This window comes from Schistocerca cancellata, chromosome 3, assembly GCF_023864275.1.
Source record: "Schistocerca cancellata isolate TAMUIC-IGC-003103 chromosome 3, iqSchCanc2.1, whole genome shotgun sequence".
NCBI classification, from domain to species: Eukaryota; Metazoa; Arthropoda; class Insecta; order Orthoptera; family Acrididae; genus Schistocerca; species Schistocerca cancellata.
In genome coordinates this window covers 590083454-590110611 of record NC_064628.1, presented here as the reverse complement: position 1 = coordinate 590110611, position 27158 = coordinate 590083454, and the positions used below count along the sequence as shown (strand labels likewise).

Here is a 27158-nt window from a genome sequence, read left to right as displayed (position 1 = left end):
ACTGTAGAGATAGTTTTCTGTGAGGTATGAATGATAACCAAAAGATTAAATTTGTTAAAAGATGTCTTGAAGGCGAAACTTTGTCATGAGTAAATCTAAATTTAAATCAGTGGGAGACATATCAAAATTTTGAAAAAAGTTTTATAAATGAATTTTGGTCAGAAGCTGAACAAGGGAGAATTAAAAGTGAATTTCTGAAGGGTCCAAGCTATAGGACTAGGGACAGTACACTGAAATAATTTTGTAAGAATCAACTTAAGGAATTAGCACACCTGACAGGCCATTTGCTGAAATGACATTAAATGATGCCTAAAAAGGAGATTACCAGAAAGGTTGCAGTGGGATTTAGTATGCGGATCTGACAATTGTCTAAAACAATTTTTATGATATGTAGACAGGCTGGATAGGGCAGTAGAAAGAAACGTACCATAACAATCAAAGGATAGAGATCACAATGGTAACAACTACAGAAAGAGAGATGGTGGTAACTACAATCAGAGTCAAAATGGTAATAGAGACAAAAATTTTGAACATCAGCAGAATAAGAACAATGGGGATAACTATGGGAAATTTAATAGGAGAAACAATCATAGAGGCAACTATTTGGGAAACGGCAGTCCACCTCAATAAAGGTCCACAGTTTTTGGGCAAGGAAACACAACAAGTACAGTACCCCCAATTTACATGTACATTTAGACAATAATAATAGTACTACTAATGTAGCACAGGTATCTGAAGTTGATCAGAAGGAACATCAGATTTCTCATTTATATTTTGATCATAGTTTTTGGAATACTATGTTTAATTACAATTACAATGATGTAGATACTAATTACAAACCATAATGTGAGAATAGTGAGCATTGGGCACTGGTGATTTCTTCTCTTGTTTGTAAAACATTGTTATTGATGTATGTGAAACAGGTGGTGGCTGTATTGGATCTGAATTAGGTGGTGTTTTTAATGTAGATGTGAGTGAGAGCTGTGAAGTGACGGGTTGGTAAGTCTGAGATTGGTGACTTATTGCAAATGAATGTAGGCAAGGTTTGTGGCTATGAGGGAGATGAGGCTTGTGTTGTTAGTGACGTTATTGATGAAGTAATTCTGGAAGAATATGATGATGATGATGATGATGATGAGTATTCAGGTATTTGTGGAGTTTAAGAATAATGAAATGTCAGAGTTATTTGTGAATGCAGGTAAGGTAAGTGATATATGTGATGTTGTGAGTGAGATTCATAGAAAACCAGTCTAGTCAAATAGTTTTTGTTAATGTCATGCAGAGTGATGATCCAAACAGTAAAGGTGGGTTATCTGTAAGCTTAGAGAATAAAGGTGAAAGTTTTTTGAAATTTGTTTGGTATCATATTGATGATAACATAGATAAATTTGCATTCTGGAGTAAGTTAGCTGTGGTTAGTCAAAATCTGTATCCAAATTGGTGGAATGAAGTGAAAGAAGATCTAAGTACGAAATGTAACTTCAACAGTAATATATTTTTGTTCCTTCTGTAATAAGTGATGATGGAACCCATTAAGTGTATTCAATCTTTACTTAACAACATGTGTAACCAAAGTAATGCTATGTTACCAGTAAAGTTGATAAAACCCTCCAAAAACAGTGTAGATGCAGCATTTTATAAAAATGAAAGTGATCTTTTACATGAAGTGTCTAATAACAGAGATAATTTAGATTCTGGATGTCCTTACTTTATGATTAAGATTGATCAGTGGGAAGGGAGCTGTTTGATTGATACAGGTAGCCTGATTTGTGGTATATCTGAACAATTTAGAGACAAAATCCAGTATAGTACAAATTTTGTAGAAATGTCTATTGTTGTGTAGAGATAAGAGGAGCTACAGGTAAACAAGGCAAATTGGTAAAATATCAGGTGCTTTTAATGTTTATTATAGAAGGCAAAACTTCTTAACATGGATGCTTAGTGATCCCTTGTCTGGAAGAAAATGTAATTCTCGGTATGGATTGGATAGTGAAAGTTGAGGCTTGTTTTGGATCTAATGCTTGAGAATTGTTTATGTTGGAACCTAAAAGTAATACATATATGAAAACTCATTTCTGTATCTTTAACTGTGGGGAAAGTGTAATTATTTGCAAAACATTGTGAATCAGGATGAGCACCAGGTGTTTGATGATGATATGGATCTTGATGAGGTTGAGAATCAGGATTCTGAAAGTGCAGTAGACTCTAAAGTTCGGAAAGCTACAACTCTTAATAACATACAAAAGGAACAACTTAGAAATTTGTTATTGGAGTTTAGGGATGCGTTTAGTGAAAAACCAGCAAAAGTAAAAAGGCTATCAATGCATACTTTTCTTTTAAGATCATCAACCTTTCTTTCTCAAGCCATATAATATACTATTTTCAGAAAGGAAAGATGTAGAGAAGGAAATTCGGAAAATGGAAACATAGGGTGTAATAGAGAGAAGTAGGAGCGCTTACAATAATCCTTTTGTTGTGGTAAGGAAGAGAAATGGTGGAGTGATAATTGTTTTGGACTCTAAACATCTTAATAAATTTCTTATCAGAGAGAATGATTATCCTGAGAACTTGGGTGAGCTGTTACACAAATTTGATTATGTAAAATACATGAGTAGTTTGGACTTGATTTCTGGGTTTTGTCAGATCCCACTTGAAACTAATTCTAGAAAGTATACAGCATTTTTGTATGGAGGTAAGTGTTTTCAGTATTGTGTGGTGTCATTTGGGCTAAATGTATCTGTAGCTGAATTCATAAGAGCTTTAGATTCTGTCTTAGGAAGTGAAGTGAGTTCAAAATTAATTGTGTATGTTGATGACATTATGGTCACAGAAAGGACTTGGGAACAACATTTGAGTCTGTTAAGAGATGTGTTTTCAAAATTAGAATCAGGAGGCATGACTTTTAAAGTAGGTAAGTATAAATTTGGTGTGGAAGAAATTAAATTTTTAGGACATATTAGATATGAAAAAGGAATTGCACCTGACAAAGAGAAACTTGATGCTATTTCAAATTTTCCTCTCCTCACAACAAAAAACAGCTTAAATCATTTTTTGGGTTAACTGGATTTTATAGAAAATTTTGTAGGAGCCAAGATTTGAATGCTCCTTGCTCGTGTGGAGCAAATACCATTTGGGATCGGAATCAGGAGTGTCAGGGTGCTTTCGATGAGATCAAATGACAGTTGTATGAAAGTTAGATATTGTTCAGACCAGATTTGTCTCTTCCTTTTTGTATTATGACAGACAGTAGTGATGTTGGATTGGGTGCTCATTTATTTTAGGAGGTTGATGTTGGTGGTGTTATTTAACACAGATCTCTCAAATTTGCTAGCAGAATATTGCAGAAACATGAAAGGACATACACTGTAACTGAGAAAGAACTTTTGGCTGTACATTGGGCGTTCAACAAATTTAAAAATTATTTATTGGGTCACAAAGTCATCATTAAGAACACTGATCACAAAGCATTATGTTATCTCCAGGTGTGTAAACTGTTTCATAATAGAATTACTCACTGAGCCTTGTTTGTACAGCAGTTTAATTATGAAATCAGATACATTAAGGGCAGAGACAATGTAGTTGCTGATGCTTTGTCTAGGCTACCTTTAGGATGTGAGGCATCTGACAACTTTGGAGAGGATGAGAAGGAGTTTAAAATTATGTGCTTGAGGGGTGTGAGGGAAGAGAAAGAGATCTTGAAAATTTGCAAAGACATCTATAGGTATCAAAATCATGATCAAAACTGGAAATGGTTAAGAGCATGTTGGGTAAGAAAGGAGGAGAAAAGATGGAATGATATTATATGGTACATAAGGGTATTTTATTCAGGAGACATAAGACTGAATCAGAGGATTGGAAACTACATTGACTGAAACAGGGTACTGATACTTTAATTACCTATAGAGTTTTGGTCATTGTGGATCAACCAAATGCTCACAAAAGATTCAGAAAAATATCTGTTTTTATAACATAGGAATAAGAGTCAAGAAGAATATTGCCAGCTGTGACAGATATCAAAGAGTGAAGGTAAGAAACCAAACAAGTAGAGGCCAAATGCAAAACATATTACCTAATAGTAACCAAGAAGTAACCTAGATATCATGTCTGTGGATGTTAATGGACCTTTACCTGAGTCTAATAATGGATTTTGTTTTGTTTTTGTGGTGGTTGATGTATTTTTGAAGTTCATAAAGTTGTTTCCACTTAAGAAAGCTACGAGTAAGCAAATCATCTCTAAGTTTGAAAACACATATTTTCATCAGATGGGTATCCATAAAACAATTTTATCTGATAATGGTTTTCAGTTTACATCACAAACTTTGGAAGATTTTGTTGATCTTGAAAATTAAGGCATATTCTAACCTCGGTGTACAATTATTCGAATAACCGTGCAGGAAGATATATGAGAGAGATTGGAAGACTGTTTGGAACATATTGTAGTAAGAATCATAGCAGCTGGTTAGATTATGTCAGTGATTTTGAAGATATTATGAACAGCTTACAACATTCTTCAGCAGGTTTTTCACCATTTGAAGTCATGTTTAATCACAGACAAGCTAACTTCATTTCTAAAAATGTTGAGTTTCCACCACGTAAAATTCTGTCTCCACAAGAGAGAGAAGAATGTGTTAGGGAGATGATGAAAAAACAGGGGGATAGAAGAAAGCAGAGACATGATGGCAAAGGTAGATTTTCTATGTCTGAAGTAGGAGATTTCATGTTGGTGAAAGCCAAACAGAAATCTAAAGTGTTGACATCCGAGATAAAGAAATTTTTTGACATTTATATTGGACCATTCGAAGTTCTTGAAGTCCACATCCTAATGGATACAGACTTGTGTGTCCAAAATCTAAGAAATTGCTTGGATTATGCAATATCTCTGAACTGAGAGCATACAGACATGGTCCATAAGTATCTAATTTTTGTTTGTTTGTTCTTTTTTCCATAATTTTGTCTGTCTGGAATTTAGTTTTAGTATGTGAGATGGTGTGATTTTTAAAGTTTTGTCTTATCTGTGGAATGAGTTAAAATCTATGAGACACTATATAGTTGTGTTCTGTAATAGACTTGTACTTTAGAATTTAATACATATATTTCATGAGATTAAATAAGTAGATCTTTTTACAGTTTTGAAATGGGACAATATTCATAGTTTGTACAGTAAAGATTAGGAATAGTATCTGAGCATATCTGTGTGTATTAACTTATTAGTCGATTCTTTTAATTGCATTAACTTTATTTATTAATGTCTCTTGTGTGAACACTTTAATTTCACCTGACATAAATGCCATATAACTGATTCCCAAGGAGAACATATCTCATGTGATGCGAAGGGGGTATTGAACAACACATTTAGTACACAAAACAATGTTTCAGGATTTGATGTGAATGCTAGACAGGAAGTTACCTATCCATTGGAGCATGTGATGATAACTCTATGGAGGAAATTGAAATATGTGGCCAGATCCACTCCCCACACTGCTGTATGGTTGTACCCTGCTTCATCTTGCAAAAGATTGTGGGTGCTGGGTAACATACTTTAGCATCTGTTGACTGTGTTGTGTCTGATATTTGTGAATTGTTAACCAAGACTGCTAAAGACAGTGTTGTTCAGCATAAATTCATGTTCTTTTTTAATTTTAATTTTTTTATTTTTTTAATTGGGGGACTGACTTTCCATTAACTATGTCAGTTTAAATCAGTACGTATTTTTTTAAATTGTAAGTGAATCTTCTAGGTCTTTATGTATGTAGGTTAGTGTGGAAGATATTTACTAGTATGGACAATATAATAAGATGTATACATGTCTGCTTTCATACACTGATTTTGGTTCTCAAGCTACTGAATTGTGTCATCATTCAAAGCAATTTATGATTATGTTTACCTGAATTTATCCTGAATATTGCAATAGTATTTGGTAAACTCTGGTCCTAATATTTTTCCATTATTATGTTACTTCATGGGTCAATATATCCTTGAATACTCTGGTTTGTGTGGCTGACTGATTCTTGCTCATGATTGAACATATTCTTCTGGTCTGTATCCATTGTTGTGAGTTTTTCGAGTTGTACACTTAGGCTCTGAAATTTTTTTCTCTTCTCTTTTGAAAATTTTGAGGGTTTGATTGTATAGATCTTAACTTAAAATTGATAAATTCTAGTAATTTACATTGTCTATGTAATTATTTCTGTAGTTTAGTGGTGTAATGTTGTAATTTTGACTTTGAATTATTTGTCTAGTGATAGTATGTTCCACAGATCTGAGAAACTGAATACCATATCCTGATATATGTATAGATTATGATTTGTATAGTATACATTTTTCTTACATTTTCTGTAATATGTTATGTATCAGATACTTCTATACATCCATCTACTATCCTGGGCATCATTTTGTACACTGTTTGGCAAACCTTATAGTCTGTTACAAAATATTGTGAACACCCTGTTTCCAAATTTTGTGAGGAGGATATTATAGTGAATCACCCCCCCCCCCCCCCTAACATTACCTTTTTTTTATAGACATAACCAATATCATGTATACTGTCAATTCTTGTATAGGTGAACACTATATCAGCTGTTTAACTGAATGAACTTCATATGATTTTGTATATGATGTATTATATTTCAGGCTAAAATGTGTAAAAAGAAATTAATGTGTTACAATTACACTTCTTTTAAAAATATTTTAAATTATGAAATTTCTGGTATACTTAAAAATTCATATTATGAATTGCACAATCTAATGCTAATTATTAAATTTACTTCTGGATTAATTTACAAAATGATGATATATTTTAGCAAAGGTCCTTCTTTTGTTAAGAAAGTTTGTAAACTCTTTTGCTTTGTAAACTCTTTAGAATATTATTAACATCGCAGAATGTAAGGTCCATGCCTCTGATGGAATCAGATGTCTCTTTGAGTGTGTCACTAATACTGTAATTTCTGGTGTGATAGAAGTGAAAATTGTACAAAAGTGAAAGCCGGAGTGGCTGAGCGGTTCTAAGTACTTCAGTCTGGAACCGAGCGACCGCTATGGTCGCAGGTTCGAATCCTGCCTCGGGCATAGATGTGTGTGATGTCCTTAAGTTAGTTAGGTTTAAGTAGTTCTAAGTTCTAGGGGACTGATGACCTCAGATGTTAAGTCCCATAGTGCTCAGAGCCATTTGAATTTCAGTCAGTGTGATTTAGAAGAATGGGATAAAAAAAAAAAAAAAATCATAGCAACAGATAATTCTTCATCAGTTATTTCATCTTCAGGAACTCAGAACATTATAAATCAAAATTTCAGCTGCAAGAATGTACCCCTAGATGCAGTAAGTAGAGCCAACATCAAAAACAAGAAGAGAAAATGAAGATAAGTAAAAAGTTTCTCTTTTGTTTGTCTTACACTTCTTTAAGGTTTCGAAACTTTTGTAGACAGAGAATTTTAATAGTGATGGGTGGGAGGGTAAGACTATAGGTTGCAGGTAATATATTAATAAGCACTGCACCAATTCAATCTATAGATGATGACAGAGTGATAAATAGAGATGGGTTAAGGAAAAGGAAATGAAATGAGTAGTGTAGCTGAAGAAAAAATGAAGAAACATGAAGAAAAAACTGAAAAAAAAGTTACATGTGAAAACACAATGAAAGAGAAAGGGGGGATGGAGAATGAAGTCAGAAAAGTAAAAAGCAATAAACAAAATAACAAGGTGTAATAAACAAAACATATACCAAAAAATAATAGTGAAAAAAATGTGATGATGATGATGATGATGATAATAATGATAATAATAATAATAATAATAATAATAATAATAATAATAATAATAATAATAATAATAATAGGTAAAGTGGGCATGTGGGAGAGATTTTTGTGTTAACAGAGAGTAAGAGGAGGGTGTCAGGATGTGAAGATATGTCTGAGAGCCAGTTCCCATATCTGAAATTACGGAAAACTGGCATCCGTTGGTGTAGCAGGAACTCAGGTCCTTTGAGTCATGCTGTAGAGCATGCTCAGGAACTGGGTGCTAGGTGGCCCAAGGCTTCTTCTAGCTCATTAATGTTCTCAGTCATTTTAGTAGTGGTTGTTCCTATACAACACACTGTGCAGAAGACATGAGGTACAGTAGTTGATAAACCATGGTTTTGCAATTTACTCTGCCTTTGATATTATAGGATTCACCAGTGGTTGGGCTGGAGTAGGTGGTAGTGGGTCAATGCATGGGGCAGGTTTTACACTGGGGGAGACAACTACAGGAGTAAGAACTATGGGCTAAGGATAACGGTCTGGTAAAGTCATATGGTTCAGCAAGGATATTATGGAGACTAGTTGGGTGATAAAAAGTGACAGCAGGCGGTGAGGCGAGGATATCACGGAGAGAGGATCTCATTTCAAGTTGACTTGAGAACATGATAATAGTCTTGGCTGAGTAATTACTGTTACATTCAAGTTCTTGTGTAATGCATATGTGCATTCCCTTCATGTGTTTAAGAAAAGTATTAGGCACATTTATGCAATCGGGAATGCTCAGTAGCAGCTAGGCTACATGTACATTCGACAATTAAGCGTCAGCAAGGAGCATTAGTGATGAAATCATAGGAGGCAATGTTGTGCAACCTTAGTAGGGACAAGATCTGACTATTCAGGAGTAGGATCTTACAATCTGAGACAAACTTCTGTCACAATGTCTGCAAACGTGACATCAGACCCACCTAGCAACAGTGATCTGAACGCCCATTGGCTGAAAGATGAAATGAGAGAAGTGTCCTTATTGGCTGAGGGAGAAAGGGGGCCTCTCTCGTGTCCTTTGGGAAGACAGGACGAGTTAGTCGCGAGGAGCCACTCAAAACGCACGGTCAAGTAACTGGGGTGGCTCTAAAAGAGTGGTCGCGAGTGTATATTTCAGATGTTAAACAAGACATAAAGTGAAGTTATTAGTTATAAGAACGCCACATGTCAGGGGCAGTGTATCATTATGTCAAGTCAGAAAACGGTGTTAATGTGTGTAAAGGGTCAAACATAACAGCATAGTCCAGAGCCACCATATTGCAAATGCTGATTCTGTGATGTGTGTGACAAAGCAATTTCTGTATTAAAACAAGTATAGTACAAACATTGTTGAAATTAACAACTGGCATCCCTAAACACTCCACTTGCACAGGATCACCACCTACATGGAACCTGGCAACAGAGCACTACTACTGTGCGACGAAGCAGCAAGACACCATGTTAGTGATACCGCCCAGAGAAGTACTTCCTTCTCGCTACAATGCCACTGAGGGTGTTGTACTTGGTATCAATGAGTGAGAGGTATCTTAGATTGAGCGTGAAAAAGAGAACATTGTGCAAAAGGAGTTTTTGTGAATGAGATTTGTGGGGTAGTTGTGGCGGAGGTGACAGGATTGTTCTTACTCTCTAAAATAAATAATGCGATGTTCTCTATAATAAATGATATGATGGACAGGAGGAGCAGCAATCTGTAGTTGCTTGCTGATGGTGCTGTGGAGCATAGGAAGCTGTTAATGCTGAGTGACTGTAGGAGAATACAAGATGACTTATAAAGACAAATTTATAGTTGGTATGATGAGTGACAGCTTGCTCTAAATGTAGAAAATTGTAAGTAGGAAAGAAACAATCCTATAATGTTCACATACAGCATTAGTAGTGTACTGCTTGACAGTCATGATGATCAAATATCTAGGCATAATGCTGTAAAGTGATGTGAAATGGAACAAGCATGTAAGGTCGGTAGTAGGGAAGGTGAATGGCTGGATTTAATTCTTTGGGAGAGTTCTGGGAGAGTGTGGTTCATCTGTGAGGGAAATAGTATTTGCAGCACTAGTGTGACATATTCTTAAGGACTGTGTGAGTGTTTGGGATCCTCACCATCTCAGAATAAAGCAAGACAATTAAAGCAGTTCAGAGGTGGGCTGCTAGATTTGTTAACTAGTAAGCTCTATTAATATGTGAGGATTACAGTGATGCTTCATGAAGTCAAGTGGGAATCTTTGGAGGACAGATGACGTTCTTTTCATGGAACACTATTGAAAAAATTTAGAGAAGCAGAATTTGAAGCTGACTGCAGATCGATTCTACTGCCCCCAATGTACATTTTGCACAAGGATCACTAAGATAAGAGAAACAAAGGTTTGTACAGAGGAATATAGACAATAGTTTTTTCCCTTGCTTTATTTTCAAGTGGGACAGGAAAGGAAATGACTAGTAATGATACAAGGTACCCTCCACAATGCACCATGCACTGGCTTGCAGAGTATGTGTGTAGATGTAGATTTAGAGGTAGAGACTGAGTGTACACACTGGTAAATCCTACAATATAAAAGGCAGTGTGAAATCATATGTGTTATTTACCAACTAACGTGTTTACTCTCCACAGTGTTTGTTCAGGAAACACCACTACTGAATTATGAACTATGATTTAATTATATTTAGATGTTTGGGTTGGTCCGAAGTTTTTACGGTGACTGCTTGTGACAAGTGGGTTATCTGTCTGAGTCTTAGCCTGGCAGAAAATTTTCATGTCAGTATTGGGTAGTAGAACAATACCTAATACAGCTGATGTCAAAGAATTCATAGTCAGTGGATTAATCTTGAATTACTACTTAACTGGTACATGAATGGGCATGGATGAACTGTTTGTCTTGGAAACACCTAGTACCCTGTTGCTGAACTTACTCTACAGCAAGACTAAAGAGTGAGTTTCTGCTGCACCACATGGCTCTGTACAATCAATACAAGTTCCCTCAACTCCTGATATTGGAACTGGTCATATAGCATATCTTGACGTCTTCCTCCTGGTCGTACCCTCCATTAACACACTATTGCAACCCTCTCTTTTTAAATTATTATCACTTTTTTCATTATTTTTTATTTCTTTGTTATTTATATTTTTTATCATGTCTTATTGTTCACTTCTTTTTGATTCTCCATTTCACTCTCCATCCCCTCTTTTCACTGTTTTCCCTTATCTCCTTTTCCTGTTTGGTCTGAACTATATTGTTTATTTGATTTCTGTTCCACTTAATTTATTTTTGCTTCTCTCTGTGTCATCCTCATCTCAGAACTGAAGCTGGTAGAGTGCTTACTAATGTATTTCCTTGCTCTCTCTGTTGCCTTTCTCTTCATGTCTGCAGCTCATGGTCTCGCAGTCGCGTTCTCACTTCATGAGCACAGGGTCCCAGGTTCGATTCCCAGCAGTGTCAGGGATTTTCACCTGCCTCGAGATGACTGGGTGTTATCATTTCATCATCATTCATGAAAGTGGCAAGATTGGACTGAGCAAAGGTTGGGACTTTGTATGGGGGCTGATAACTGCACAGTTGAATGCCCCACGAACCAAACATCATCATCGTCATCTCTCTTCATCTTTGTCCCCCTTGGTTTTACAACCTGTCACCTTGGTATCTGAGTTACCTACCATTTTCTTTTTAACCTTCTGCTACCTATCTCTGTTTCCTCCTTGCAGAGGGCACAAATAATTTCAGAAACTTGGATTGTTTCATGTTTCTTTCTTTATGTGTCTATTGGCAATACTAAAAGTTTTGTCTTTTGAAGGTAAGTTGTGGGTAGCAATTCTGTCTCATAATTTATGTTTTTCACAAGCAAATTTTCTTTTTGATACACATATAAGAAAGAGTTTGCTGTGATAATAGAGAACTGGAACTTTATAAAAATTAATAACATGTGCTCAGTTAATTCAGTGATAATGCACCTGCCATGAAACAAGACATACACTTGCATTAACAAATCTGCTACACCATTAAAGTTGGCTTAAAACATTCAGATATACAGTTTTACTTGTGATAAACCTACGCTATAAAGCAAAAACCTCTAAGTGATTAAAAACTACCAAGTTGAAGGACGCACCACTGCAGTCAGCATTATTAAGTTCACTTTTAAGGTTCTGTACCTCAGTTTTTAAAAATGGAACCCTTACAGGATCACTTTGTTGTCCATCTGTCAGTCAGTCTGTTGTGATCCCTTTTTTCAGAAATGGGTAGATGTATCAAATTGAAATTTATGTTAAATACTAAAGTCTACGGTCCCTTGGCAGCATAAAAATATTTTAAGGTTCTAAGTTAACATTGTCAAAACCTTTGGCATTTATGTCACATACTCACAAACTCGCTCATCAAAACCTTTGGTTGTACTATGTATACATAACTAAATCAATGAAACAAATCTATTTCTGAAAATATAATATAGATAGATAGAAGATCTACTCATCAAGCAGTGCCAGGAGAAAACACCCAAGAAAGTTAAGGAAATATGCAAACTTTTGAAGCTATTTGCTCCTTCTGGCAAAATGGCTGAAGGAGTAGGAAGAGGAATGAAGGGAAATGACTGGAGGTTTAGGGAAAGGGAAGAGTTATGGAAAAACTCTCCACAGCTTGGAAAAAACTTTTCATAACTCTCTCATTTCCTAAACTAAACCATTCCTTTTCTTTCATCCCCCTTCCTTCTCCTTTCAGCCCTCCTGCCATTGGCTCTGAAAGCTTGTGCATTTCCTTAAATTTTATGTGCATTTCCTCTTGCTACTGCTTAGTGAGTAAATTCTTTTACCTATCAAATTATTTTATGGACACACAATTAAGTTTGTGTGGAACCTTCAGATCATTTGTCCATTTTATTTTTAAAGTCATAACTGCTATAAATCTCATCACACATATCCCCCCAGTTTTGGAGCAACTATTCTAAATACAGATCTTATCGCAAATGATTTCATCTTTCATGTAAGTGCTAGTCTGTTAACGTAAATATGTAACTATGATAGTTCATCAATTATTGGTACAGGTTTTAGACTTCCCAAAAAAAGATGAAAAATTCCAATTATTACTTATATTTTAAAATATTAAAAAAGCGAAAGTGGAAGAAAAAGAGCTCTCATTTGAAGTGAGCTTACCTGCAACCAGGAAACCAACAGTGGAATTATGAGTGTACCACTTCACATCTTTCATGGCAACAGCACTCTTTTCTGGTGTCAAACTTTTCACATCCCCTTAGAGAAAAAGACATTTTACTCTAGCAAACTTTCAAATTTGTTTAATATGGAATGAAACAGTGAAAACTGTAAGAAATGATCAATGAATATGCATTTTACAGATCTGCTGCTATGCTAATGTACCTACAACATGTTAGGTCTGTAAAGAAGGAACCTGAAAGCACTATGTGGTTGTAAAGTTCAGTAAGTGCAAGTTGTTTCCTATGGAAAAACTTTGTTTTAGAGAAAATGAGCAAAAAATATAAAAACTTTTGGACACCAAGATCTCTGGCCCCTCATAGTTTGAGTCAGCAATGTTCTTGTAATACCTTTGATCAGTTATTCAGGCAAGAAGAGGATAATACCAGCATATTACCTATAATATACACTGAAGAGCCAAAGAAACTGGTACACCTGCCTAATATCATGTAGGGCTCCCCTGAGCACGCAGGTGTGCCACAACATTACGAGGCATGGACTTGTCTGAAATAGTGCGGAGGAAACTGTTAGCATGAATCCTGCAGGGCTATCCGTAAATCTGTAAGAGTACAAGGGGTTGGAGATCTCTTCTGTAGAACATGTTGCAAGGCATCCCAGATATGCTCAATAATGTTCATGTCTGGGGAGTTTGGTGGCCAGTGGAAGTGTTTAAACTCAGAAGAGTGTTGCTGGAGCCACTCTGTAGCAGTTCTGGACATGTGGGATGTTGCAATTGCCCAAGTCCATTGGAATGCACAATGGACATGAATTGATGCAAGTGATGAAACAGGATGCTTACGTACATGTCGCCTGTCTCATATCTAGATGTATCAGGGATTCCATATCACTCCAACTGCACACACTCCACATGATTACAGAGCCACCACCAGCTTGAACAGTCCTCAGCTGACATGCAGGGTCCATGGGTTCATGAGGTTGTCTCCACACCTGCACACGTCCGTCCGCTTGATACAATTTTAAATGAGACTCGTCTGATCAGGCAACATGTTTCCAATCATCAACAGTCCAATGTCAGTGTTGATGGGCCCAGGCAAGGTATGATGTTTTGTGTTGTGCAGTCATCAAGAGTACATGAGTGGGCCCTTGGCTCTGAAAGCCCATATCAATGATGTTTCATTGAATGGTTTGCACACTGACACTTGTTGATGTCCCAGCATTGAACTCTGCAGCAATTTGCAGAAGTGTTGCATTTCTGTCAAGTTGAACAATCCTCTTCCATTGTCATTGGTCCCATTCTTGCAGGGTCTTTTCCCAGCTGCAATGATGTCAGAGATTTAATGTTTTGCTGGGTTCCTGACATTCATGGTACACTCGTGAAATGGTCATATGGAAAATCCCCACTTCATCGCTACCTCAGAGATGCTGTGTCCCATTGCTCTTGCACTGACTAACACCGCATAAATGTTGATAACATGCCATTGTGGCAGCAGTAACCAATCTAACAACTGTGCCAGACATTTGTTGTCTTTTATGGATGTTGCCGACTGCAGCATCATATTCTCCCTGTTTGTGTATCTCTTTGTTTGAATAAGGATGTAAATGATTAATGGATTTTCCTCTGACAACCATGCTACCCTCCCTGTTTTCCTTTCCCTGTTGCTTCATAACCTGGGTTGTGAGTAACTGAATCTACTTTCCCTTCTTCCCTTTCTTTCCTCTCTCTCCTCCCTGATGAAGGAACATTTGTTCCAAAAGCTAGGAACGTAAATTTTTGGTTTTTTGTGTATCTATCGGCTGTACTGAGCTGAGGTAAGTACTGGCCAGCCCCTCTATCTCTTTGTTAGTGTTTGAATAAGGATGCCTATACCAGTTTCTTTGGCACTTCAGTCTATAATAATGAGAATATTTATACTGGAAGGCAAGTTCAGAACTTTTGGTAGTGGATTTTTGTACTTTTTCTCCATCACATGATATTAATATTCTGCATTACTGTGTAGCTACGTATTATAGTTCATAACAATATTATTCAAGTCATAGAAATATCAATATGTAACACTTTGTATGAATAAAAAATAGAATGATCACATAAGTTCATTCATAGCTAAGGATGGCGGCAGACTATGCTTCAGATGGTAGCTAATGCATTAGAAAATTCTCTGTATATGCAGTTATTTAATTGCATGTAAAAAAAAATCTGTGTAACTAAGTACTATTTTAGTTTGAGGAAGCATTGTAAAATAATGGGTTGGAATGTTCTGAGCATTTAGAGTCACAAACACAAGAATTTGTTGGTACTACAGTGGATTGTGAATGACAAAAATACACAACTTCTATGTTCCTGCATGAGGAAATTATAGTATTATGCTTACTTTTCCCTAAATATTGTCATCTTTGATTCCTTATTATTTCAGAGCTGTGGTAATATTTTCTATTAAGCTGCTTTGGGCAATATTGTGATACATGTCCAATCTGTGATTTATACACTGTGCACAAATAATCCACTTTCAGTGTCTTGCTAGAGTGAGTGATAGTGTGTGTTGCCCATACTTGTTCCAATAATGTCCCATAAGTAAAAAAATGGATCAACACCTGATAAGCTGACTGCAATAAATTGGGATCCTCCATCATATTCAGTCACTGTGAAGAAACTTCTAAAGAAAGGGTGACTACTGCACAGTAGGCCAAAAACAAAGCAGAGGACTATAGGTAGAGAGATGTTGAATGAAACATGTGTGGCTGTCAAAAGAGCAGTACATGAAGCCTTCAGAGACTACCACAGCAGAATCTTATAGAAAAATCTCTCACAAAACTCAAAGAAATTCTGATTGTTTGTAGAGGCTATTAGTGGTACCAACTTAATGCATAAGACACTCAAGTATGGCACAGAAACTGAAAGTGAGGGTAGCAACATAAAATCAGAAATGATGAATTCCATTTTCGAATGTTCCTTTACAAAGGAAAGCTTAGAGCTACTGCGCCAGTTTAATTCTCATATCACTGCAGAGATGAGTGATACAGATATTAGCATCAGTGGCACTAAGAAACATCTTAAACCACTACATTTAAACACAGGTCCAGTGACAGAGGGAATTTATCAGTTTCTACACAAAAATTGCAGTTGAGATAGCTCCAGTTTTAACCATAATATATTGTGGATCCCTTGAATAAAAAATCCATGCCTAGTGATTGGAAGACTCTTGTTAAATTTTAGAATGTATTCTGAGCTCAAACATAAAGAGGTGTCCATAACAGAATAACCTCTTCCATACCAACCAGCATGAATTCTAATAACAGCAGCCATGCAAAATGTAACTCAGGGTTTCCTCATATGACATCCTAAAAGCTGTGAATCAATGCATTTAAGTGGATGCAGTATATCTTGACTTACAGAAAGCTTCTGACCCAGTATCACACCAATTCTCATTAACAAAAGTACAAATATATAGGGTACTAATCAAAATTTGTGGCCCATTCAAGGGATTCTTGGAAAGAAGGATGCAGCATGCTACCTTGGATGGAGAGTCATTGACTGAAGTAGAAGTAACTTCAGGCATGCTGCAAGGAAATTTGTTGGGACATTTGTTGTTCATGTTGTATGTTAATGACCTGGAAGACTGTATTAAAAGCAACCTCAAACAATGGAAAATCCAGGATGGAATATAACAATATTATGAGAAGGGAAGTTGCTACTCGCCAAATAGCGGAGATACTGAGCCACAGATAGGCACAACAAAAAGACTCTCACAATTATAGCTTTCGGCCAGTTAAGCCTTCATCGACAATACACACGGCCAGTTAAGCCTTCATCGACAAAAAACACACACACACACACACACACACACACACACACACACACACACACACACACACACACAGAGTCACGCAAACGCAACTCCCACGCACGACTGCAGTCTCAGGCAACTGAAACTACACTGCAAGCAGCAGCACTGGTGCATGATGGGAGTGGCAACAGGGTGGGGGTAAGGAGGAGGCTGGGGTGGGGAAGGGGAAGGATAGTTTGGTGGAGGGTGCGGACAGTGAAGTGCTGCAGATCAGACAGAGGGCAAGAAGTCTGTGGTTCTATATTTATCACAAGGTCATTAATCCCCAACATGAAAAGGAAAGGGTTCAAACACTCTTCCCTGCAGCACACCCAACATTATTTCAACATCTGATGATGACACTCTATCCAAGATAACATGCTGTGACCTTCCTACCCAAAAATCCCCAATCCAGTTACTAATTTCACTTGATACTCCAGATGACTGTACTTTTGACAACGAGTGTAGATGTGGTACTGAGTTGAATGCTTTTTAGAAATTAAGAAATACTGCATCTACCTGTCTCCCTTGATCCAAAGCTTTCAGTGTGTCATGTGAGAAAAGTTGGGTTTCACATGATTGATGTTTACAGAATCCATGCTGACTGGCATGGTGGAAATCATTCTGTTTGAGACACTTCATTATGTTTGAGCACAGAATATGCTCTAAGATTCATGTCAATGATATTGGATGATAGTTTTCTGGATCACTTCTACTACCCTTGTAAATGACTGTGACCTGTGCATTATTCCAGCTACTGGACATAGTTTTTTGGTTGAGGGATCTATGAAAGATTGTTATTATAACCGGGGGCTAACTAAACTACAAATTCAGTATAGAATCTGATAGGGATCCCATTGGACACTGGAGCTTTGTTCAGTTTTAAAAATTTCATCTGTTTCTCAAAACCACTGACATTAACACTTATATCACTAATCTTTTCAGTGGTACAAGGCTTAAATTGGGGCAGTTCTCATGGGTTTGCATTTGTAAAGGAACATCCGAAAAAGGAGTTAAGCATTTGAGCTTTACCCTTGCTTCGCTCAGTTTCAGTTCCCGTCTCACTCGTAAGTGACTGGGCACTAACTTTGGTGCCACTAACAGCTATTACATATGAACAGGATTTCTGTAAGTATTGAGAAAGATCAAAGGCTTCACTCATTGCTCTTTTGGTAGACAAACATGTTTCATTCAGCATCTCTATCTATAGCCCTATGCTTTGTTTTACACCAGTTATGCAGTAGTCTCTGCTTCTTTAAAAGTTTCTTTACAGTGACTATAATGGGGGGTCTCTCCTATTATGGACTGTTCTACTGGATTCCTATCTATCCAATCTACCCATTGCATAGTTAAGTCACTAATATCAGTTTTGATGTGGTCATCCTCAAAGAGGTCAGGTCTATTTGTTGTCATTAGATCTAATATATTTACATCATGAATGAGCATATGAACTATCTGTTCTAGTAAGTTTTCAGAGGCAACATTTATGTTTCACAGGATATCTTGTCATACACACTACTAATAAAACTGTAATCTTCCAAATAGATGATTAAAGTCTCTATTGATGATTACAGAATGATGGGGGAACTTATGTACAGGTGAACTGATGTTTTCTCTAAAGTTTTAGGTTACATCAGGGGATTAATCTGGTGGGTGATAGAAGGATCCAGTTACCATTTTATGCCCACCCCTGATGGTGGGTCTAGTCAAAAGAAAATCACATACAGCCTCAATTTCTATCTTGGTGGGTTTGAGTTTCTTGTCTACTATGACAAATACTTTACAAACATTTCCCATTAGCCTATTCTTCTGACATATACTTTTATTTTCCCCAAAAATCTCACAGCTATCAATTTCAGGTTTCAACCAGGTTCCTGTTCCCAGCATTACATGAGCTTCACTGATTTTTCAGTAGCACTTCAAACTCTGGCATTTTGTTGCAAATGGTTCAGCAGCTAACTACTATGATTTTAACACTACCACTTGTGGGGAGCATTATTTTGGATCTTACACTTCTAGATCTCTTACAGCTGGCATTATCTGACTCGATGGAGAGTCACATAAACTAAAACCCCTTCAATTGCACCCCATACAGAGTAAGCTACCAGGGTAATGGTTTCTGATATGAGTGCACACCTGACCCTACAGTTTTCAACACTATGGCACAAGTGCAGCATGTCACAGACAAGCTTCTCACAGAACTTTCAGTCTTTGGTTCAGTCCTTCCAGTTGGAACCAGGAGACGAAGGCCACAATCAGTTCCTTGGACAAATCTGCAAATTGTGAGCTTTGTGGAAACTCTGTATGCCAGGCTGGTCTTCTCAACTTTCTCTGTCAGTTGCTGGAATAATCTAAGAATGACTTTGGTGCCCAGATGACAGGCATCATTTGTTCCAGAGTGTGCCACAATCTGCAGTTGGCTAACCTGTTCCCTCAATGGCTGCTGGAATAGCCTCATAAACATGCTGAATGAGGCCCCCAGGCATAGACACAGAGTGAACCTGATGTTCCTTCCTGTCACTTGCTGTCATTTCCCTAAGGGGCACCATTATTTGCCATGCATTTGAACTGGCATCAATTATTAGACCCCTTCCCCTTTTGCATTTGCCTCCTCTTGACATGTGACAAAGCAAGTTTTCCCAAAACAGGTGAAGTGAGTTCCACTGACTCAGTGGGTGCAATGGCACATGTGTTAACTGTAGAAGCATTTAATAAAAAGTACTACACCTAGGACATTTCTATTGTCATTACCAGATAGAACAATATGAACCTATCCTAATAACTCATGAGATTATGATATGTGTGAGTAATTTCAAAGACACTGTTTCAGCTCCATGAAACCAACTGTCAGATCTTGTTAGCACTACAAACACAGGAGAATAAATTACTGATGCTATCCGCATTGCCATCAGGGAGCTTTTGTGTTCCATTTTTCTGTATCCCTATGTTGCACCACTGACTTTCTGAAAACAAGGACTTACAGAAAGTTAGGTCATAATCAGCAGTCACAGTCTGCAGGAAGTTGCCATCTGTGCTCCAGTCCATCTGAATAAGTGGCTGCGCTCCCCGGATCTTGTTCGACTTCTTGTAGGAGAATCCATCTCGGCTCACTCTGAACAGGTAGATGCTGCCATTCTGGGAGCCAACAGCAATAACATCTCCCGCTAAATAAATATTAATAAAATATGCATTAGTTCACTCATTAATTTATCCATTCACTGATTTATTCATACATCGTGTTCCAAAACCCATCATGGACCAGAGCCTTCAAATATGCTGAACAAGTCAAGACAAATCAACTAGCTTAGGTTACTTCTGTAAATTATACCAACAACAGATTATAACGTCTGTTAATTTACTCACATTGATAGTTATGGGAATTACTTAAATACATCTGATATGAATAACAGTTCAGTCTGAAATTTACTCCAGAAAGTTAAAATGTTCTGATTAATTTATAACTGGCCAATAAGATGCTCTTCTATTTTAGTTTAGAATTTTGTGACACTTACAATTTTCTGCCTGATGTCAGCTAGTACAGTAATCTGTTAAATACTTTACACCAGAATAAAACATTCAAATGATATTGTTGGTTCATTCCTGTCATAATAACATTATCAAGATAATTAGCACGCTGAACTGCATGTTGTGTTACTTGTTCCAGAAACATTTGGAATGTTGTGGAGGCACTTGAGATTACAAAGGGGAGCCTGTTATACTGACAGAGTCTAAAAGAAATAATCTGTAATGGCTCATCTACAGAGAGTTGTAAGTGAGCATACATGAGGTTCAGTTTAGAAAAATACTTTCCATCCACTGATTTAGCTAAAAGTTCATCCAGGCACTATTATATTTTCATTTTTTGTGAATCATACACTTTGAATCCCACAATCTCTGAAGCCTAGATAGGGATGCATATTCAATTTGGACATTATAGTTCCTTGTAATATTATGGACACCAATTTCACAATTCATCCTGAATTCACTGTTAATATTACCCCAGATACAATGAAAGAGTAATGTAACAGCATTTGAGTGAATCCAGGGTCCTTGAAGGAGCTTCCTTAAGAGCTTTGATTAACAGCTTTGCATAATATTCTTACTGCATACATATGAGTAGTGCTTGATTTTTGATGATATGCACTGGTGTACTGTACTGGTACCTTTGACAAGAGATAAATCAGCACCACAGATTTTGACGTGTTGTATGATAGAACTTTCACTGTGGTTGAAGCTATGTAAAACAAATGTTGTTTTCAAATTTTTAAAATGTTTAGAAAAGCATCAGAATAACATTTTGAGAAGTTTAAATTTCAAAAACATCTCCTCGAAGGTCACAGTACTGAAACATCTTTTTTAAGAATGAGGCACTGCTGATAAGGAATAAACACTATTTGGATTTCAGCGGCATTGCTTCAGATTATGCCACATGACAGTATTGAGTGAAAGTATGCAGATTATGATAGCAGTCCCATCAGCAGGCCAAGACAATGAGAAAAACTTTAATGCTCAAAGGAAGCCGAAGTTAGCATTTTTTTTTTTTTTTTTTTTTTTTTTTGCTAATATCAAGAGATAGCAGCTTCAGCAGTCCTGAAGCAATAGCAACAGCAGCACTGGTAGTTCTGGTATGCAGACTGTGAGATTGGTGACCAAGCTTGACACGGACAACTCTCATACGGAACTTATAGCTCTAAAAATTCATTTAAATTATATACATTATGGTTTATGGTTTCTTGAACATCTTAAGTTCAACGTGCGGACCTCACATCTTATTCACTTTTAACCATTCAGCATTGTGCTGGCTCAACTGCCGTTATTATTGACTGTCTTATTTGTCCTATTCAGTACAATTGTTGTATGGTAATGTAGGCTGAGACAAAGAATACATTATTATATGTTCAAAAGGAGAAGAAAAAGAAACAATACTGCAAACATACACATACAAAGTATACCTACAATTTTAATTCAAGGTTTCAAGAAAAATGCAGTACTGCAGACAGTATACATATAAGATATACAATTTTACATACAATAGCATACATATTATAACATTTATAATATAACCAATCTCATACGGAACTTATAGCTCTAAAAATTCATTTAGATTATATACATTATGGTTTATGGTTTCTTGAATACAAGATGTTTATCAATGCCCTATGTGGGAGCTTCTTGTAAATTCTTTTACTGGACTGGATTACTCTTTTTTGTATTATACTGAGAGTTATTGAATCTCTGTGAAAACTTTGCTTCTGCCCTGTGTCATGATTGTGAATACCACTGATTACAAATATTATTAGCGATCACCATGGTCATTGATTAGACTACAGACTTGCTTGCTACTTGATTCTGGAGTGCTGATCTATGTATTGTGTGTTGTGGTCTGTATGTTGTTATTGAGGTTATAGAATAAACAGGATAGAACATTGGCAATGAGGATATCTGAACTTAATGTTTGCATCATTATGGATCAACTGTAGGTAAAAATTTTACAACAGTAGAAGCAAGAAAATCAGCAATAACTAGAGCTTGTACAGCAAGAACTGGTATTGCAGAAAAAGCAGCAGAAACAGCAGATTGAACAGCCAGCAAAAATGCTTAACGTCAATTTGAAGACTAGCAACTCCTGCTCAACTGGCATCTGCAACTACAATAGCATCCCATAATACTGACTGTGCTGGTCCTACAACCCCTCTCTGAGTTCCCGCTCATGGTGTTTACACTTTATGATGAGGCCAAGGCAACTTCATCAGCATTTCCAGTCATTCTGTGCATCATATTCAAAGCATCAAAAGTCTCTTGTTTTTGTGGTAAACCTGAGATTTTTCATCTGTGGAAACTCACTGCTTTAGTAGAACCAGTAGAATTGTCATTTGAGGAAATGTATAACTTATTAGGCTATTAGTTTTGGAAATGTATGCATGCCAAAGCACCTCAACTAAAATTCTGTCAACTTCACAAGTGATGTAAGTCATCATGTCACTCATGATTTACTGAACTTTAGCCATAAATGTAAATTTAATTATGAAAAGTGTGTCACATCTTATCCAGACTTGTTAATTCTCAAGTTATCTTATGCTACCCTCAATACTGGTACATTTGACAGGAAGTACTGAAATTAATAAACCTGTCCTTAGAGGAGTGTAAACCAAATGCCTGCCTTGGTAATGTAGTGGAAGGAGCATTTGAACTAACTGGGGACTTGAAACATGACAATGCAGTTTTTTTTTTTTTTTTTTTTTTTTTTTTTGCTGGAGTGAATCACAGTTGTAATAAAACCAACTTTTTCCATGATTTAGTAAAGGTGATCTCATAACTTGATCACACAAACTTATTAGTGTTTACCATTCCTTACTGTTATGACGTACCAGAAATCAACCACACAGTGAATAATTTTAACAGATATATAATGAATATATCAGCAAGGTTTGCTAATGTGAAGGTAATTGATGTCAATCCATTTTAGCAAACAAGTGATTACACTAACCATGGGTTACACCTAAACAGCACTGGGAAGTTCAAACTATGCAAAAACATTGTATCAATAATAAGAAAACTGTGGAACTGAACTGAAGTACTAAAAACTCTTTAAACCTGCTCTGTTAGAAAAGTCACCTCTTGTGCTGCATAAGGTACTCCATGCCAGTCTACCAAGGAAAAAAATAAGAATGCAAGCAATACACAAATATATGAATCTCAGCTAACATTGCTAAATTTAGAGATAATAGCTTGCTTTCTCTACACAAGGTAAAGCCTTTTTCATGGGCTAACAACAACAATATAATAATAATTATTATTAAATTCATCACATACTTCATCCACAGAAACATCAATGTCATTTGATGTTTCATCTGGAGAACTTAAAGATCTTGGAAGTGTTTCTGCTGCTGTATATGGAAGTGAAAAAACTGCACCACGAGCCTCAACAAGAGTAAGATGAGTGCCAAAGGGAAGCAGTGATTTTTTATGGCTGGAACCCTCACAACCACAGAGACATCATCGAGTGGACAAACCGCTGGCTGTGACATATGTCACAGTAGAGAAAATTCAATTCTATGTGAAAAAGTGAGATATGGTGTGAACATATAATAGGACAGTGAAGGTAGCTATAACAGTCTTATTATTTTTCATCGAAATATCAGAGGTCTCAGAAATAAACTAGACTTCCTATCTGTAAATCTAGGTGACATGGATTATTAATCATGCACATGTTTATGCGTTACTGAGCATCACATGACAAATGGAATTGGAGGGGTGCAACTTGAGGGGTAGAATTTAGCTACTTATTATTGTAGAACAGGCAGAGAGAACGGTGATGCTGTAATTTATATTGACAACAAAATTATCTATAAATCTTTAGATTTAAACATATATTCTGCAGATCAACATTTTGAAGTCTGTTGGATTGAAATAACTACAAAGAACCTGTCAGTTATGGTGCTTACAGTTTACAGAGTTTAAAGCAAGGAAATTTTGTATTTTTCTGAATAAGTTAGAAACACTTTTGGGTAAACTTTTATCCAATTCCAAAAATTTAATAGTTGTTGGGAACTTTAATGTTAACTTTGTAAGTGATAGTAACAATATGGCTGACCTGTACATTTAATGAATTCTTGCAACTTGGCTGCTGTGGTTAACTTCCCCACTAAAGTTACAGAAAACTGCAAAAGTTTGATAGACAATATTGTCATTGACAAGAACAGAATCAACAATGCAAGTATAAGCCAAGTCAAACAGCCTTTCTGATCATGACAGCCAACTACTTGAGGTTAATACCATCAGTTTGTGCAGCAAAGTCCTCCACACCTACCAGCACTCTAGATGTCTAAACACTGAAACTCTTTCCGACTTCAATTACCATCTATCACAAATAGATTAGGACCCAGTTTTTAGGATAAGTGATGTAAATGATAAAGTTAACATTTTTGTAAGTGAATTTATCTCTCTGTTTGAAATGTCTTTTCCAAAAAGAACTGTCAGGAAGAACACTGAGATTTCTTCTAGTAAACCATGGATTACAGAAGGAATTAAAATTTCTTGCAGGACTAAGAGGGAATTACATGCCTCTTTAAGATTGTCAAATGATCCCCTTAAAAGATATTTGGAATGTCATAAAGAGAGAGCCTGGAGGAAAAAAAAAATAAATAAATTAGCAGTCATTTCTTAACAGCAGCAGATCATGTTGGTTGCAAGGATTCATTAAATATGGCTATGAATTTGTTACAAAAGGCAGGCCACAACATATATGACCCAATTTGTATGGCTCCAGTCACTACAGTCACTACTAGTGAAATCAGAAATATAATTTCCCCAGAGCTGCTCTCATTAATAAACAGTCACAATACCCACATAGTACTAGGGACAGAAAGTTGGCTGAAACCAGACGTAAACATTAATGAAATTCTACATCAGATTGGAATGTATACCGCAGAGACAGGCTGGACAGTGAAGGGGGAGGCATGTTTATAGCAATAAAAAGTGCAATAGTATCGAAGGAAATTGATGGAGATCCAAAATGTGAAATAATTTGGGTGAAGGTCATGGTTAAAGCAGGCTCAAACATGGTAACTGGATGTCTCTATAGGCCCCTTGGCTCAGTAGCTGTTGTGACACAGCACCTGAAGGAAAATTTGGAAAATATTTTGAGTAGATTTCCCGACCATGTTATAGTTCTGGGTGGAGATTTTAAATTGCCGGATATGGAATGGGAGACTCAAATGTTTATAATGGGTAGCAGGGACAAAGAATCCTGTGAAATTTTTTTTAGTATATTATCTGAAATCTACCTTGAGCAGTTAAGCAGAGAACTGACTTGTGGCGATAACATTAGACTTTCTGGTGACAAACATACCTGAATTATTTGAAACAGTTAACACAGAACAGGGAATCAGAGATCATAAAGCGGTTACTGCATTGATGTTTTCAGCCATAAATAGAAATATTAAAAAAGATAGGAAGATTTTTCTGTTTAGCAAAAGTGACAAAAGGCAGATTTCAGAGTACTTGATGGCTCAACACAAAAGTTTTGTCTCAAGTACAGATAGTGTTGAGGATCACTGGACAAAGTTCAAAACCATCGTACAGTATGCGTTAGATGAGTATGTGCCAAGCAAGATCATAAGAGATGGAAAAGAGCCATTATGGTACAACAACCAAGTTAGAAAACTGCTGTGGAAGCAAAGGGAACTTCACAGCAAACATAAACATAGCCAAAGCCTTTCAGACAAACAAAAATTATGCGAAGCACAATGTAGTGTGAGGAGGGCGATGTGAGAGGCGTTCCACGAATTCGAAAGTAAAATTCTATGTACTGACTTGGCAGAAAATCCTAAGAAATTTTGGTCTTATGTCAAAGCAGTAGGTGGATCAAAACAAAATGTCCAGACAGTCTGTGATCAAAATGGTACTGAAACAGAGGATGACAGACTAAAGGCCGAAATACTAAATGTCTTTTTCCAAAGCTGTTTCACAGAAGAAGGCTGCACTATAGTTCCTTCTCTAGATTGCCATACATATGACAAAATGGTAGATATTGAAATAGATGACAGAGGGATAGAAAAACAATTAAAATCACTCAAAAGAAGAAAGGCCACTGGACCTGATGGGATACCAGCTCGATTTTAGACAGAGTACGGGAAGGAACTTGCCCCCCTTCTTGCAGCAATGTACCGTAGGTCTCTAGAAGAGCGTAGCATTCCAAAGGATTGGAAAAGGGCACAGATCATCCCTGTTTTCAAGAATGGACATTGAACAGACATGCAGAACTGTAGATCTGTATCTCTAATGTTGATCAGTTGTAGAATTTTGGAGCATGTATTATGTTCAAGTATAATGACTTTTCTGGAGGCTAGATATCTACTCAGCAGGAATCAGCATGGGTTTCGAAAAAGATGATCATGTGAAACCCAGCTTGCGCTATTCATCCACTAAACTCAGAGGGCCATAGACACAGGTTCCCAGGTAGATGCTGTGTTTCTTGACTTCCACAAGGCATTTGATACAGTTCCCCACAGTCATTTAACGAACAAAGTAAGAGCATACAGACTATCAGACCAATTGTGTGATTGGATTGGACAGTTCCTAGATAACAGAATGCAGCATGTTATTCTCAATGGAGAGAAGTCTTCCGGAGTAAGAGTGATTTCAGGTGTGCCACAGGGGAGTGTTGTAGGACCATTGCTATTCACAATATACATAAATGACCTTGTGGATAACATCGTAAGATCACTGAGGCTTTTTGCAGATGATGCTGTAGTATATTGAGAGGTTGTAACAATGGAAAATTGTACTGAAATGCAGGAGTATCTGCAATGAATTGACGCATGATGCAGGGAATGGCAATTGAATCTCAATGTAGACAAGTGTAATGTGCTGAAAATACATAGAAAGAAAGATCCTTTATCATTTAGCTG

At 36.7% G+C, this 27158-nt stretch overlaps 1 protein-coding gene across 1 annotated transcript in view; it reads right to left on the bottom strand.

The window, feature by feature from the left end:
- The window catches only part of LOC126176443 (echinoderm microtubule-associated protein-like CG42247), a 349669-nt gene that overhangs the window by 13840 nt on the left and 308671 nt on the right, over positions 1-27158 (bottom strand). Inside the window, exons 15-16 of the mRNA XM_049923600.1 lie at positions 19728-19910; positions 12908-13003 (exon numbers count right to left, since the gene is read on the bottom strand). Of these exons, the coding sequence (XP_049779557.1) occupies positions 12908-13003; positions 19728-19910 (279 nt within the window). The remainder of the gene's footprint in view (positions 1-12907; positions 13004-19727; positions 19911-27158) is intronic.